We start from the raw sequence: 13,446 nt of genomic DNA on the forward strand, positions 1-13,446 counted from the left end.
CGTTCACGCTCGCGCTCGCGCTCGCCGTCAGGGAATCCGAATTGCCGTACAGGTGCTCTCAAAGGCCTTGGACCTGGGGACATAGTCCGAGTTACTGGCTGGGTAGTTGAATGTTGTCCAACAGGCATGGGTTGCTGTTGGGGTTGAACAAGCGGTTGCTGCGTGATAGGCGCTTGGGCGATGGGGCTGCCATACATGCCAAAAGGTTGAACACGAGGGGGTTGGCCTGACGGCTCCATCTTGGGCTGCGACGTCTCTGCGTGCAGATCGATACCTGGGGCAACAGCCAACGGCCGAGAAGCTGCAGCTGAACTGTCATACCGCCGCCCTCGCCCGCCTGTTGATGGCTGTGGAGGATCAGGCAACTTGTCACCTACAGCTCTCTTCCTGTCAGCTTCCTGGACAAGCACCTCCCACTCGGCCTTGCCCTGATCCTTTTGACGGACGAAGTAATTTTTCACCTATCGAGCGCATTAGTAGTGGACCTACGTGAGAGAGTTAGAACTTACCATGACGGCGGTCTTGGAGCCCATATGGGCTGCGATCCCTGTCCAATCCGAGCCGAACGAGCGCAGAAGGAGCGGGAAGTCATTAGATTCAGACACACTCCAGTAGCTAGATGCCTGAGTAGGCGCCTTGCGTTCTGACGGCGGGTGGGCTAGGTTGAATGTAGCCATTGCAGGCTGAGGCGGTGGGTCAGGCCGAAGTGAAGGCGCTGCCATGACTTCGGAGATGGAGGATGGAGCAACTGACTGCTGTCGTTCGAGGGTTTGGATAGGCTGTTGTGGCTGCTGCTGCTGCTGCTGTACGGGGAAAGGGAGCTGCATACCAGCAGGGTGCTGCTCGAACTGACCTGGGTGACGATGGGATTCAGCGGCTGGGAGTGGAGTTGAAGGACCATCGGTATTGAGCGCTCTGGAGTTTGACCTCGATCGTCCCTTGCCAGGCCCAGGGGCTGCGGCCAACGTTTGGTTCGCCTTGGCTGCCTTGGGCTCCTTTTCCTTTGGGCCTCTTCGCCTCTTTCTTCCATCAACCTTTTCGGGATGGTCGACCTTCGCGGACCCGCCACGTCTACCCGGTGTCGCATTAGGTGTCGAGTTCTCTGTGTCAACTGGAGGCTGTTCGAAGCCCCATGTAGGCGCGGCCGCTCGTCGTGGTCGTCGCCTCTCGCCATTTTCTCCTGTGTCGTGGGTCTCCTCCGTTTCTCCATCTCCGTTGCCAAGTTCCGACACCAATGCACTAGATCGTTGCTTCGCTTTGCCCTTTCTGCGCCTCTTAGGCTGCTTCTTGAGTTTCTCCTTCAGATTAAGGTCCTTCTTGTTCATGTAGTAATACTGAATGCAAGAACCGAAATCACGATGTGGAATCGCTTCGGCAACCCGACCCCATTGCTTAGGTGCTTCCAAGTATCTCTTCTCAAACAAGCCGGCTTCTTCCTCAGTGAAGTTATTAACTGGAGGTAAAACCCGCCATGCTGATACCAGTCGGTCAACAGGCGTGAATCCGCTCTTATCGAGGTATTTGGTGTTGTCCTTCTCTTCCTGGTTCCAAATCATGTTCGGAATGATGGCTTCCTTATCCGTGCGATACTTCTCCTGCTGCATTCTAAGTTCGCGCTCTTTCCTCTCCTCGTCCTCGCGCATTGATGCTTGTAGAACTCGTTCCAAGTCTCTTTCAGTTGCGAAACGTCGTCCACGACCACTTCCTTCATGTTTTGGTTCAGGCGTTACGGTGCCTGTAATTTCAATACCTGTCGACACTGAGAACTTTCCACGGCTTTTGACAGCCGCTGGGTCATTCGACATTGTAAAATCTAGGTACCGTTCGTAGTTGTCCTTATAGATCTTTCTGTCGTGGTCCTGTTCAGCTGACTTCTCTAAATGCATCTTGTCGAGGTGTTCGACCACAAACTCATCCAATGCAATGCTGGAGTCGAGGGTCTTTAAGAAAGTACTATCTTTATCCCAAGGCATACAGCTGTAGTCAGGTAGACTATCGATTGGAGGCGTGGTCATATACTGTCGAACGGTATCGAGGTTCAAAAAAGAATCATCTTCAGACTCAGTCTCGTCGTCGTCGACCTGTGACGGTGTACTAGGTGGTTTTGATGCCGTTTCCGTCGTTTGCAAAACCACATTGGGGCATACCACAGAAACAGGAGCACCTTCAACTGCGACCTGTCCATGTCCAAGAGCTTGAGCGTTCTCTGTTAGGTTCTCGGGGTGAAGCTTAGTAAAAGGTTCTGTATGTTTCTCCGAAATAGCATTATCTGGGTTTGCCGGAGTAGGCTCAAGGAGGGCTTCGGTTGGTTTTGCCACCGGCGTTTGTGTATGCTGTACACCATTCGTCTCTGCAGTTATGTCAATTGGCTTGTCCTTGTCAGACGTCTCCTTGTGGGAATCCTCAGACACCCCCAGAGGTGTTCGTTCCGTCTTCTGAGGCTCAAGTGACTCTATAGGCGCAGTCTCATTTGCTATGTAAGGCATTTCCACGGCCTTCTTGTTGGAAGGAGGTGGCGGACAATCGGGTGCGACTTGGTCGGTCTCAGTAGGAGGCTCGTCGATATCCATGGCTCCTGAGTTTGGTTCAAGCTCGGGTGCAATAGACATCTCGGTATCCTCCTTCTCGGCCTTTGGTGCAGGTTTTTCTGTATGATTCTCTTCCGTTTCTTCAGTAGGCTTTCCGAAAGACTCTTCGATGGGCTGCTCGACAAGTTTCTCGGTACGTTGTTCGTTAGACTTCTCGATACGACTTTGATTGGGCGTTTTATCAAGACTCAGAGCGGCCTCTTCGTGGGAACTGTCATCAATCTTCCCGCCAGCTGCCTTTGCAGCATGTTCGATGGGCCTTTCGGTACTCTCCGGACCACCTTGTGCCGTGGATTCTGGAGCGGGAGCAGCTTCAACAGGCTCCTCAGAACCCTTGACTTGAATTGAATGTTCGGGCTCAGGATCCAGCTCGGCCTGTACCTCCTGGTGCAGTTGCTTTGGTGGTTCGGAATCAGCTTTGTCTGTGCTGTCAACCGCGTCGGCCATTTCTACATCTTCCTTTGCCTCCTCCATACGTTTCGGGTCGTGTATCTTTTCAATGACGCGCTTATTCAGTGCCTCTGGTAGCTTTTTCACCATTTTGAGCAGTCCCTCTCCTTCCCCGATTATCTTGACCATTGAGCCGTGAGACAGAGCTGCAAACCGTGCCATGACTTGAGCTGGCAACTTTGGTTTTTCCAGTTTTCTTAGTTCAGCCTCTGTCTTCCCAATCTCCATATCGAAATAGTCGGCCATATCATCATCGTCGTCAGATTCAGAGTTCTGTTCCACAGGTGCTGGTTTCGGGGGAACTTCGAACCTCAAGGCTCTGATTATTGGTTGCGAACGCTTTCTTCGGGGCGCTTCCTTCGGAGCTTCTCTTGGGTCCCTTGCGCGTATTTCTGACTCCTGGCCAAACCTAGGCATGTTCTCCATGGTCGGTGAAGGGCCGGATCGATAAGAATCCCGTCCGAAAGCATTAGTAGGTCGTGTGTCTCTATCCATCGATGCCCTTGCAGATTGAGACTCCCGTTCGGACTTGACGGTGATTTCTCCAGGTTCCGCGCTATAATTAGTTCGCGCACGATTATCGTAATGTGGTTCCGACTTCGCATCGCTACTACGTGGCCGCCTTTCATCATCGTGATAATGATCATACTGGGAGCTGCCGCGTCGTAAGGGTGGTCGTTGTTGCACAAAACTTGGTGACCTCATCAACTTGGGAGAGTCAGGCCCCTTCTTTAGATTGGGATTGATCCACTGCTTGCTAGAAGGCCTTGGTGGTGGTGGCTGCTGGGCTCTGGGACCAACAGGAATCGAGGGGCCATCATGCATCATGCCTTTCCCAAGACCGACTGACGGCATTGTTGGGTCGTGTCCAGCTGACGGGGGGCGATCATTGAAAGCGCGGGGGGCTGTCGGGGGGATTTTTGTTGCAGCGCTGGCCGAAACATATCCCTCTCCAACACTCAGTCCTCGATTAGGAACGGGTCCGAAAGCAGATGCAGAAGGTGCGGCAGGAGGCGGTGATACCTCTTTGCTGGAAAGTCCCGAGTCCTGTCCGGCATTGGCACGAGCCTCTAATTTATTTCGGAACAGTTCGCGGTCACGAGGGTCGCGATCATCTCGAGTGTCTCGCCGGGTATCTGGGTCAGCATAGCGATCCATCCGGTCCGTCCTGTCTCTGTCATCACGGTCCCTTGCCCAGCGACCCTCCTGAGACCGACTGCGTGGGTAGCGATCACCTCTATCATCCATATAAGGCCCTCTGCCGCGACCTCGCTCCGAAGACCAGTCACCTCTCCCACGACCTCGTCCTCTGTGGAAGCCCCCACCGCGAGGGTAGGGTGCCATGCCGAATTGGGGATCGGAGGAAGATGATCCTGCTGAGGGAGGACCTCCATCTCTTGAACCGCGTCGAGATCTATCGGCATCTACCCCCAAGGGGCCATCGCGGTCTCGAAAATCTCTTGTTGGTGACCTTGCACGGCCGATAGGTGAGCGTCGTGATCTGAAATCCCTTGGCTCACGCCATTCCCTATCGCGCTCGCGATCTCGGTCGCGTTCACGGCTTCGATCATCATGGTAACGGTCACGGAAATCGATGTCCCTATCTCGACCTCGATCTCGGCTGTCGTCTCTTGAAGACCATCCACGACCGCGCCCTCGTCCACGACCACCGCGGAACTCTCCTCCGAATCCTCCGCCTCGAGGGCCACTAGGCGCATCGATCAAGGCTTTTGGTCCGCGAGGTGGTTCGCGTCGTAATGGGTCACCAAAATCACGTCCTGGCTGAAAACCGCCATTACCTGCTCGGGCGTCAGACGGTCGGCGTCTGTCTCCGTCGTTATACTGCGGAGTTCGGTCAAATCGGTCAGGCGAGCGGTCACGGGGTGATCTGGACCGTTCATAGCGTGAGTATCTTGAGGCCCTAGAAGGATGAAGTCAGCATGAAGACGATCCCGCAGGGAGTGAACGGCGTAAGGACCGATTCGTGCGGTGATAATCAGAGTCTCTCCTTCGCCGCATGACTGAAATTGAAGATTATGGGATGGGGCGATTGTTCGTACATTTCTCAAAGGCCGCAGGATGCCCCAAGGAAGTGGTGATTTATGGGCAGCCCATACACCCAGTTACGCAAAAGTCAAAATTGTGACTCCGAATATCGTGCGCCACGTAAAGCCTCGTAAGTTTAACACTGAAGAAATCGGCTCGTCGAAATTTACAAGACTCTCGCAGGCCTTGTGTCGCCGTGTTGTACCCAGATCGTTGACGTCGCGTCTCGGTTACCAAAAAACACCCTTAACCCGTCGAATGAATGGGGTATCAAATAAGAAAGTCAAAACAGACGTAGAACTTATTAGCGTTATTATATGCGACACCGTGTCCGAGACAAGAAAATCGCGTTGAAATGAGGGTCGATATGCAAAGGCGACAGCCTTTTGCGATAGAGGGGATGGTCGGGTGTAGGTTGAAGGTTTGAGGATCGAAGTCAAGCCTCAGGCGTGCATTTGGATACTAGGGGCCCCCATCCTGCAAATTGGAATGGACGCACTGTCGCGTGGCGTTTAGTGGTGGATGGAAGGGCTGCCTAGGCTGCTCAGCGAATGTCCAGGCGGGGGGGCTTGACCCAGAATTGCCGTGAGACGCTAGGCCACAAATAGATCTGCCAGTCGGAGGGATACATGACGGGAGGTGCACATCCACTTTTGAAGCCCCGATGGACCCCGCCGTTTTTTTCAATGTGGAGCCCGGAGCCGTGATTTTCACACGGGAGAAATCATGAAGATAGGTAAGGTCAGAGTTACAATGTTATTAACGAATCATAGAATAAGTAAGAGTCTTTAATGAGAAAAGCATATCTGGTGATGCATCGCTATTGGGAAAACTCGTTTCGTTCTTAAATCTTTTACTCATCCTGGCGTTGTGTTCAACATTTGCTTTGTCCTCGATTGGCCATTAAATTCTGTGTTGTCCACACTACCAATTTACCTAGAAACTTACGATTCGAAACCTCCGACTCACCACTTACATCAACATCTTGGGCGCGAAATCAACGACAATGACTTCCAAATCCGATGCTCCGCCCTCGGCGGCCACAGAGGCTGTCTTGGTCAAGTCCGAGGAGATGCCTGCTGACGCTCAGAAGGTCGAGGAGCTGGACTTCAATAAGTTCAAAGGCCCAATCACTGCGGAAGACCTCTTCGAGGGCATGCGTCACATGGGCTTCCAAGCGTCTTCTATGTGTGAAGCCGTGAGGATCATCAATGATATGGTGCGTTCTGATTCAGAAACTCTATGCTAGAGTTCTAATATGAAAGGCACACCACCTTGGCTAACGACTGTCAGGGTGCATGGAGAGACCCAGAGACGGGGGACAAGACCACAATTTTCTTGGGATATACTTCCAACCTCATCTCATCAGGCCTTCGTGGTGTCCTCCGTTGGCTTGTCGAGCATAACCACGTGTCATGTATCGTCACCACAGCTGGTGGCATCGAAGAGGATTTCATCAAGTGCCTTGGTGACACATATGTTGGTTCCTTCAGTACCCCTGGAGCCGAACTACGTCGCAAGGGTCTCAACCGCATTGGAAACCTCGTTGTTCCTAATGCGAACTACTGCGCCTTCGAAGACTGGGTCGTCCCCATTCTCGACAAGATGCTTGAGGAGCAGGAGGCTAGTAAAGGCACTGAGGAAGAGATCAACTGGACGCCATCAAAGGTAATTCATCGTCTGGGTCAGGAGATCAATGACGAGCGATCCGTCTATTACTGGGCATACAAGAACAATATTCCAGTGTTCTGCCCTGCCATCACTGACGGAAGCCTCGGCGACATGCTCTATTTCCATACTTATAAGACCTCACCCCTCCAACTGAAGATCGATCTGGTTGAAGATATCCGACGTATCAACACCATTGCTGTCCGGGCCAAGCGGGCCGGTATGATCATTCTGGGTGGTGGTATCATCAAGCACCACATTGCCAATGCATGTTTGATGCGCAATGGTGCTGAGTCGGCGGTTTACATCAACACGGCACAAGAATTTGATGGCAGTGATGCGGGTGCTAGACCAGATGAGGCGGTATCGTGGGGCAAAATCAAGATTGGGGCTGATAATGTGAAAGTAAGTCAACAAGTTTCTTCTACTCCTGCTAGCCACTAACCATTTCCAAGGTATACATGGAGGCAACAGCATGTTTTCCCTTTATTGTAGCAAACACTTTTGCGAAGGATGTTGGAAAGTCTGACCAATAGAAAGCAAAAGTATAGAACGTAAAAGTGTGTCAAATAAAGTGTATTACAGGTGCGGGCAACATGTGGTGATCCGCCATCGCAAAGACATAATTGATAAACCACCCATAGTGCCCCAAAGAACTCCAAACCTGACGCGAAAGCAACCGACTTAGAATACAATCAGGCCCCTAGTCGCTATTAATTTGAAAAGACCCTAACGGCGAGTTCTCCTTTTGTGGTGTAAATGCAAATCCGTGTGTGTGCTTACGTAGCCGCCTTCGTTTCCTCGTGGCCGTGCCTAGGATTCACTGTCAACTCTAGCCTTTTTTGCTGGAGGCTCGTCGGTGTCGGACATATCTTGTCCCTGTTCCGAATCAGAGGCACTGGATGTCTTCTTAGCTAAATCTTGGGCCTGTTGGGCTTCTTGGGCAGCTCGTCGTTCGGCCTTTTCTTTCTCAATCTGACCGCGAGGTCGATATCGTCGTTTGTTCCTCTGTCGACGCTCTTCTTTGAGTCTGGCAACTTCTGCTTCTTCTTCCTGTTGGCGATGGATCACATCGAGGTCAAGAATCTCCCGTCCCATACTTTCGACGACCATCCGCCCCTCGTCTAGCGTAGGCCAAGGGTTGAGAACTCCTCCCTTTCTTGTCATCAGCCAGTCCACGACGTCGAAGCCATCGACGCTCCCATCCTCACGTTGAACAGACATACATCCTTCACGCCAGAGTGCGACCTCTTGGCGTGTAGGTCGCTCTCTTGGGCAAGGCGGGAAATGGTCCGGGAGGGAAGGAGTTTCCGAGCTTACGGGGCTTTCCTTGCCACTCTGCGAATCGTCGTCGCTGTCATGTCTTTCTGGGGGTCGAATTTTCGGGATTGGAAGCAGACCCTTGGTATTGATCGTTGGGGAGATAGTTGATTCGCGCTCGTCATCGCAGGTGTCCTTAACTGGGGTGAGGGGTGTGTCCTCCTGCACATACGGCTCTCGGGTATCATCAGACGAGTCGGGAGGAGAGTTCGTCTCGGTGGGCGATGTCACAACATCTTCTACGGGTTCGATGGACAACTGAGGTCTAGGCACAGCCCGTGAACCTAATGGTAAGAGTTAGGTGAAGGAATTTAGAGATGCAGCATCGAAAAGCATCAAACGCACCAGGTCGGAGACCGAAGTCTCGTTGGACGGCATCTCGGCGAATACTCATGATATAGTGCTGTGTTTGGAAACACGGGCGCGACGTTCTCTTGGACAGATCAAATGTTCACTGCGATCGGTGAGTGCTGGTGCGATCGTAAGAGGCGGCGAAAGGCGAGGTGTGATGAACACAAATGCTCTTGTAGTTTGAGAAAATGTGAGAGGAAGGAAAAGGCTTATGTTATTGATAGTAAGAGAAGTGATGTGACAGGAAAGTTCAAGAGTTTATGTGAATGAATCAGAATGCGTTTGGTACTAAAGGTAAAGTTGACGGCTTCCATTTTCTATCACTGGCAGAAACTGCGAGTCTGCCTCTATGTCCCTACCGTAGGTACCAATCGCCTGAGCACCACTAAAGATCCAGACGTATTCAGAGAAGCCCTCAGGCTTCCCCGATACTCTGCTTGAACTGCTTCAAAGCAGAATTCCATTCAGCTATTCCGTCTGTCTCCGCCCAAGTGGCAACCTTATTTATGCCTTCAAGATCATCCTTCATGTGATTTTCAGCCGTTGTTCCATCCAGAACCGTTACGCCTTCGAGCCCCAAGACCAAGGAATAGTACGCAGCTACCTCGGAAATTGCAGCCTTCTCTGCGACCATCTTAACTGGCTTGGTAGCAGCGAGCCTGGGGTTGGCGCTGAAAGTCCAGAATGACTGGAAAGCAATACCTTGCTCTCGACAGTAGGATCTGAGATCTACCTCAAAGTTGGTGTCGGCGTAGAAGCGGTTCTGTACAACACTTGGTTTAACAGTGACAGCCTCGTTGATTGCCTTAAGGATTGGAAGTGTCGTGTTAGAGATGCCTATGTTGCGGATCTTGTGAGGCACATATGTCTCTAGAGTCTTCCACGCAGTGATGGTTTCCTCGAGAGTTCGCAGGGGGCTATGCAAAAGCACGCTGTCAAAGTAAGGTTCCTCGCCTTCAAGGGTGAAGTAAGCCAAGGATGACTGAATAGATTGATGAATCTTATCCACAAGGGGTGCATCAAAATCATAGGGTGCATTTTCATCTTGGTTCCCTGGAGGAGAGAACTTTGTTTGAAGCTGAGGACAGGTCAGTGCCGAGTTTGTTGATGTATATGGTGACAGAACCTACAAAGAGTCCTTCACGTTTAACAAGGCCCTCCTTGATAGCTCTTTGCACACCCTCCCCAACGCCCTTCTCATTATAATGCTTGGGTTGTCCTGCTGTATCGACTCCGCGAAAGCCGTGCTTGAGAGCTAAATAAACAAGATCTGCTGATCTGTCCTTTTTCCACGCTGTGCCATAGACCAGCTTTGGCATGGCAGTGGATGAGCCCTTGAGGGTGAGGTCTTTGGCTAGTTTGGCTGCCATGTTGAGAAGTACCACTGAAAGGAGAAGATAAGGTGGATTGACTACCTATATAGGTAGGTAAGTACACGATTGGTTTGTTGGTGTTGGTAGAACACAGTACTTGGGAGAGACAGCGCTAGAGGGGTATTTGAAATGTGAAGAGGTGGAGTTTGGAGATAGGTTAAGCTTGTGATTTTGGTTAATTACCTACGCCACGGTGAGCCTCAAACAACCTGTACATGGCCAATTTCAACGGCCAACACTCATTACTAGGCAGCCAATCATCGACTGCAAACATTGAGGGTTCCCCGCGTATAGACATGCAGTTTTTGGCGGCCGTCTAACTAAGTCGATGCCCTTATAAGCAGTAAACTTGAAGTTGAGCGTGAGACAGCGCTGAACTATTCGAACACAATTGGAGAAAGTGTAGACTACGTTGAGTTGTACAGTAGGTTCATGGTGATGCGGAAATTAAGCGGACATGACCAGATCATGTAAGTTAGTTTATATCTACCTAGGTACGTAAGGTAGTTGACGTCGATATTCTGGTTTTCAACCCCCACATCGACGTGGGGTTGAGAAATCACAATCAATGGACGGTATCAAGCGCAAATGTTCACGGTTGATAAGTCACGCCATCTAAATAAGCCGTGTTATATTGATCGGCGATCTCTCAAGATAGCTGTTGCTCAGATGTCTTCCTAAAGCTGTCTAGTATCGAACAACGGGCCGTGTCTCCGGATATGCCAAGTGAAATGCATCTCTCCACAACCCGCCTTGGACATAATTGGATTGGATTGGATCTTGCAATTGCCCCGCCATAGCTCTGAGGGGTCGGAGCTCGTCAAGATATGTAACGTCACTTGAGTTGTTGACTCTGAGAATACTTATCAACCTCCTCCTTTTCAACATCTTGGTCCTCTGCGTGGCATATCAACTTCATCACTACTCCGTAATCAGCTGTAATTATGGCTCCTTATACTGCCAAATGGGGCATCTTGGCTACCGGTGGCATCGCTGAGTGTGAGCAGCTCTGTAACACGATGAATAAGGCACTAAACTCTCATCACAGGCTTCACCAAGGACATTCTTACAGACCCGGCCGCTCGCAATGTCAACGATGTACAGCATGAGATTGTCGCCGTTGCATCATCCAGCTCCGTCGATCGCGCACGCGACTTTATCAAGAAGATTGATGGCCCCTCATCCGCTGCTGTCTACGGCTCCTACGCTGAGCTAGTCGCCGACCCAAACGTTGACATCATCTATGTTGCTACACCTCACAGCCACCACTTCCAGAATGCTATGCTGGCCCTGGAAGCTGGCAAGAATGTTCTTTGTGAAAAGGCACTCACCGTTACTGCTGCACAGACTAAGAAGCTGTATGAGGTCGCCAAGTCCAAGAACCTCTTCTTTATGGAGGCTGTCTGGACACGATACTTCCCTCTCAGTATCAAGATTCGAGAGTTGATCCAGTCTGGTACCATTGGTACTGTTTATCGTACATTCGGTAAGAAGAATGCCTGTCGGGGTTATACGATAAAGCTGACCCTCCTGTAGCCGACCTCTCGTTCAACAAGAATACTGATAGCCAGGATCTTGACTTTCCTGATTCCAACCGCATGGTCAATCCTGATCTTGCCGGTGGTGCTTTACTCGATCTCGGCATCTACTCCTTGACCTGGGTCTTCCAATCTCTCTATCATGTCCAGCCCGAGACCGAAAAGGAAGCTCCAAAGGTTGTAGCCTCAATCAACAAGTATCGCACAGGTGCCGACGAGTCCACGAGTATCATCTGTCAGTTCCCTAAGCACAACTCTGTTGGTATTGCGACTACCTCACTGCGCATCGCCACCGACGTCGATGGTCTTTACACTGGTGGCCCCGCGATCCGTATTCAGGGCTCCAAGGGTGAAATCCAGGTTACTGGTCCTGCATTCCGGCCGACCGAGTACAAAGTGATCAAGTCGGATGCCAATGGCAAGGTGGAAGTAGTGAACTGCCCAATTCCTACAGATCCCAAGCGCAACAACTGGGGCCACGGTATGTTCTGGGAGGCGGATGAGTGTGCACGTTGCCTACGGGATGGTAAAAAGGAGAGTGCTTCGATGCCTTGGTCAGAGAGTATAGTCATCATGGAGGTCATGGACAGCGCACTCAAGCAGGGCGGCGTTTCCTACCCCGATCTCATCACCACTGATGTCTTCGACCCCAACAGTCCTCTCAATACTGGCAAAAAATGAAAATACGACGTGTAATGTTGGGCATGATACTAGAATTAATGATGAAATAAAAGCTCGAGGATATGCAGGGATTCCCACAGCATTGAAGTGTACCACGCACCTGCGTCAATGCGTCGAGTGACATGTGAACTCTCACCACTTGCATAAAATGCGCACTACATGCATCGTCAGAGATCAGAGATCCTGGCGCTACAGGCGGGTGCTTCATATTAACGGTTCGTGTCAAAGGTGACATGACAGGGGAAGGCCATTGGGTTTCATAAGCAATCACCAACATCTGACGAGTCTGTCTTGACCGGATGACAAGGAACAAAGCAAGAGAGGGAAATTGGCGCCTGGCGGGTTTATTCCACTCCATGTCGCATTGGCCCGTGGTGCAAATCCAAGGATGAATCATCCAAGCCAAGACACCAATTTACACGCTTCTCTGCTGAAGCACAAGTTCGAGACTCGAGTCTCAGCTTATGATGACGTGCAGCGTACCTTTCAAGCGAGCGGGAGCACCCATGCCCACAGCTCGCAGCCCCTGGCATGAACGGCTTATTATCAATCGTTAAAGATTATCCCAGCCGTGTATGCCCAACTTGACACGGGAGAGGGGTGCAGAAGATGTCCGAAATGTGTTCCATAAGCAAGGCACGGACTTGTTGGTCCCTAATGACCGAGTGGCGGAGGATTCGCGTCGTGTGAATGGGGAGATGAGATGTGAAGACGAGTGATGGATATGATGTGAGAGAGATGAGATTGTGGGGTCCACGATATAAAGACACTGTTGGAACAAGGTACTACTGTCCTCTAGGAGCAAGAAAACACAAGACCTAGCTTTAGGGTGATAAAATAAACTATACAAAAGGTATCCTAAACCCACCCTAAATTTATACTAAGTTACCTAAGTCTTTTTATCAGTTAGGTTTAAGGTCCCAAGTTTTATTTCCTCCCCTAGACTGTACTTGTATCAAGAAGCTTTGACTTTGAGGCCTGGAGGCGGATCCGAGGTGTTCGTGACAAGGGGCCTCAAAATCTAACAGGGGATATATGTAAGAGAGGGGATTTTCTACTTCATACGTAATTTAAGTCTATGTAATCGCAACACTTCAATCCTTGACTGATGAAGCAACTGACTGCATTGTATTTTATAGTGTAAGAATCATCAACTTGGCACTCAGCCACCAATATACCGCACTCGCACGGGGCAATGGTTGGTTTGGTCGCGCTACTGTACTAGCCTGGCAAATTAATAGGCCAGGTACCTAGAGTTACTTGAATCATCAGAGACATTTATTAGTATGAGCCATTATTCATGACTGATGACCGTTGTAGGTATAAGGTAGTAATGGGGTGAACATGTTCCTTCAAGCCACAGGATGAAGACGGAGCCCAAAACATCCATGACTGCGCTAAATACTACTGTGTAGGTAGGTAGTTCCCTCC

General features: G+C 50.7%; 5 protein-coding genes across 5 annotated transcripts; 2 read left to right on the plus strand and 3 right to left on the minus strand.

Annotated features, from left to right (window-relative positions):
- On the minus strand, positions 1 to 5,057 carry FTJAE_11557 (DNA-binding SNT1; the record flags this gene model as incomplete). Its single annotated transcript, XM_037344511.1, has 3 exons — positions 8 to 461; positions 510 to 4,959; positions 5,017 to 5,057. Coding segments are annotated over 3 exons (4,945 nt in total), but the record flags the coding sequence as incomplete, so codon positions are not given.
- Positions 5,058 to 6,090: 1,033 nt separating this feature from the next.
- FTJAE_11558 (deoxyhypusine synthase) lies at positions 6,091 to 7,288 on the plus strand (the record flags this gene model as incomplete). The annotated part of the gene is made up of 3 exons (XM_037344512.1): positions 6,091 to 6,303; positions 6,378 to 7,157; positions 7,208 to 7,288. The coding sequence occupies 3 exons, from the start codon at positions 6,091 to 6,093 to the stop codon at positions 7,286 to 7,288; spliced, it is 1,074 nt and encodes a 357-aa protein (XP_037201393.1).
- Positions 7,289 to 7,565: 277 nt separating this feature from the next.
- On the minus strand, positions 7,566 to 8,466 carry FTJAE_11559 (uncharacterized protein; the record flags this gene model as incomplete). Its single annotated transcript, XM_037344513.1, has 2 exons — positions 7,566 to 8,356; positions 8,418 to 8,466. 2 exons carry the CDS (start codon positions 8,464 to 8,466, stop codon positions 7,566 to 7,568), a joined length of 840 nt encoding a protein of 279 aa, XP_037201394.1.
- A 372-nt stretch (positions 8,467 to 8,838) lies between these two features.
- On the minus strand, positions 8,839 to 9,793 carry FTJAE_11560 (d-xylose reductase II III; the record flags this gene model as incomplete). The annotated part of the gene is made up of 2 exons (XM_037344515.1): positions 8,839 to 9,501; positions 9,554 to 9,793. 2 exons carry the CDS (start codon positions 9,791 to 9,793, stop codon positions 8,839 to 8,841), a joined length of 903 nt encoding a protein of 300 aa, XP_037201395.1.
- Positions 9,794 to 10,740: 947 nt separating this feature from the next.
- On the plus strand, positions 10,741 to 12,015 carry FTJAE_11561 (oxidoreductase; the record flags this gene model as incomplete). The annotated part of the gene is made up of 3 exons (XM_037344516.1): positions 10,741 to 10,795; positions 10,845 to 11,282; positions 11,333 to 12,015. The coding sequence occupies 3 exons, from the start codon at positions 10,741 to 10,743 to the stop codon at positions 12,013 to 12,015; spliced, it is 1,176 nt and encodes a 391-aa protein (XP_037201396.1).
- Positions 12,016 to 13,446: the final 1,431 nt, after the last annotated feature.

The sequence above is a fragment of the Fusarium tjaetaba genome, assembly GCF_013396195.1.
Source record: "Fusarium tjaetaba strain NRRL 66243 chromosome Unknown NRRL66243_c0000284, whole genome shotgun sequence".
NCBI lineage: Eukaryota > Fungi > Ascomycota > Sordariomycetes > Hypocreales > Nectriaceae > Fusarium > Fusarium tjaetaba.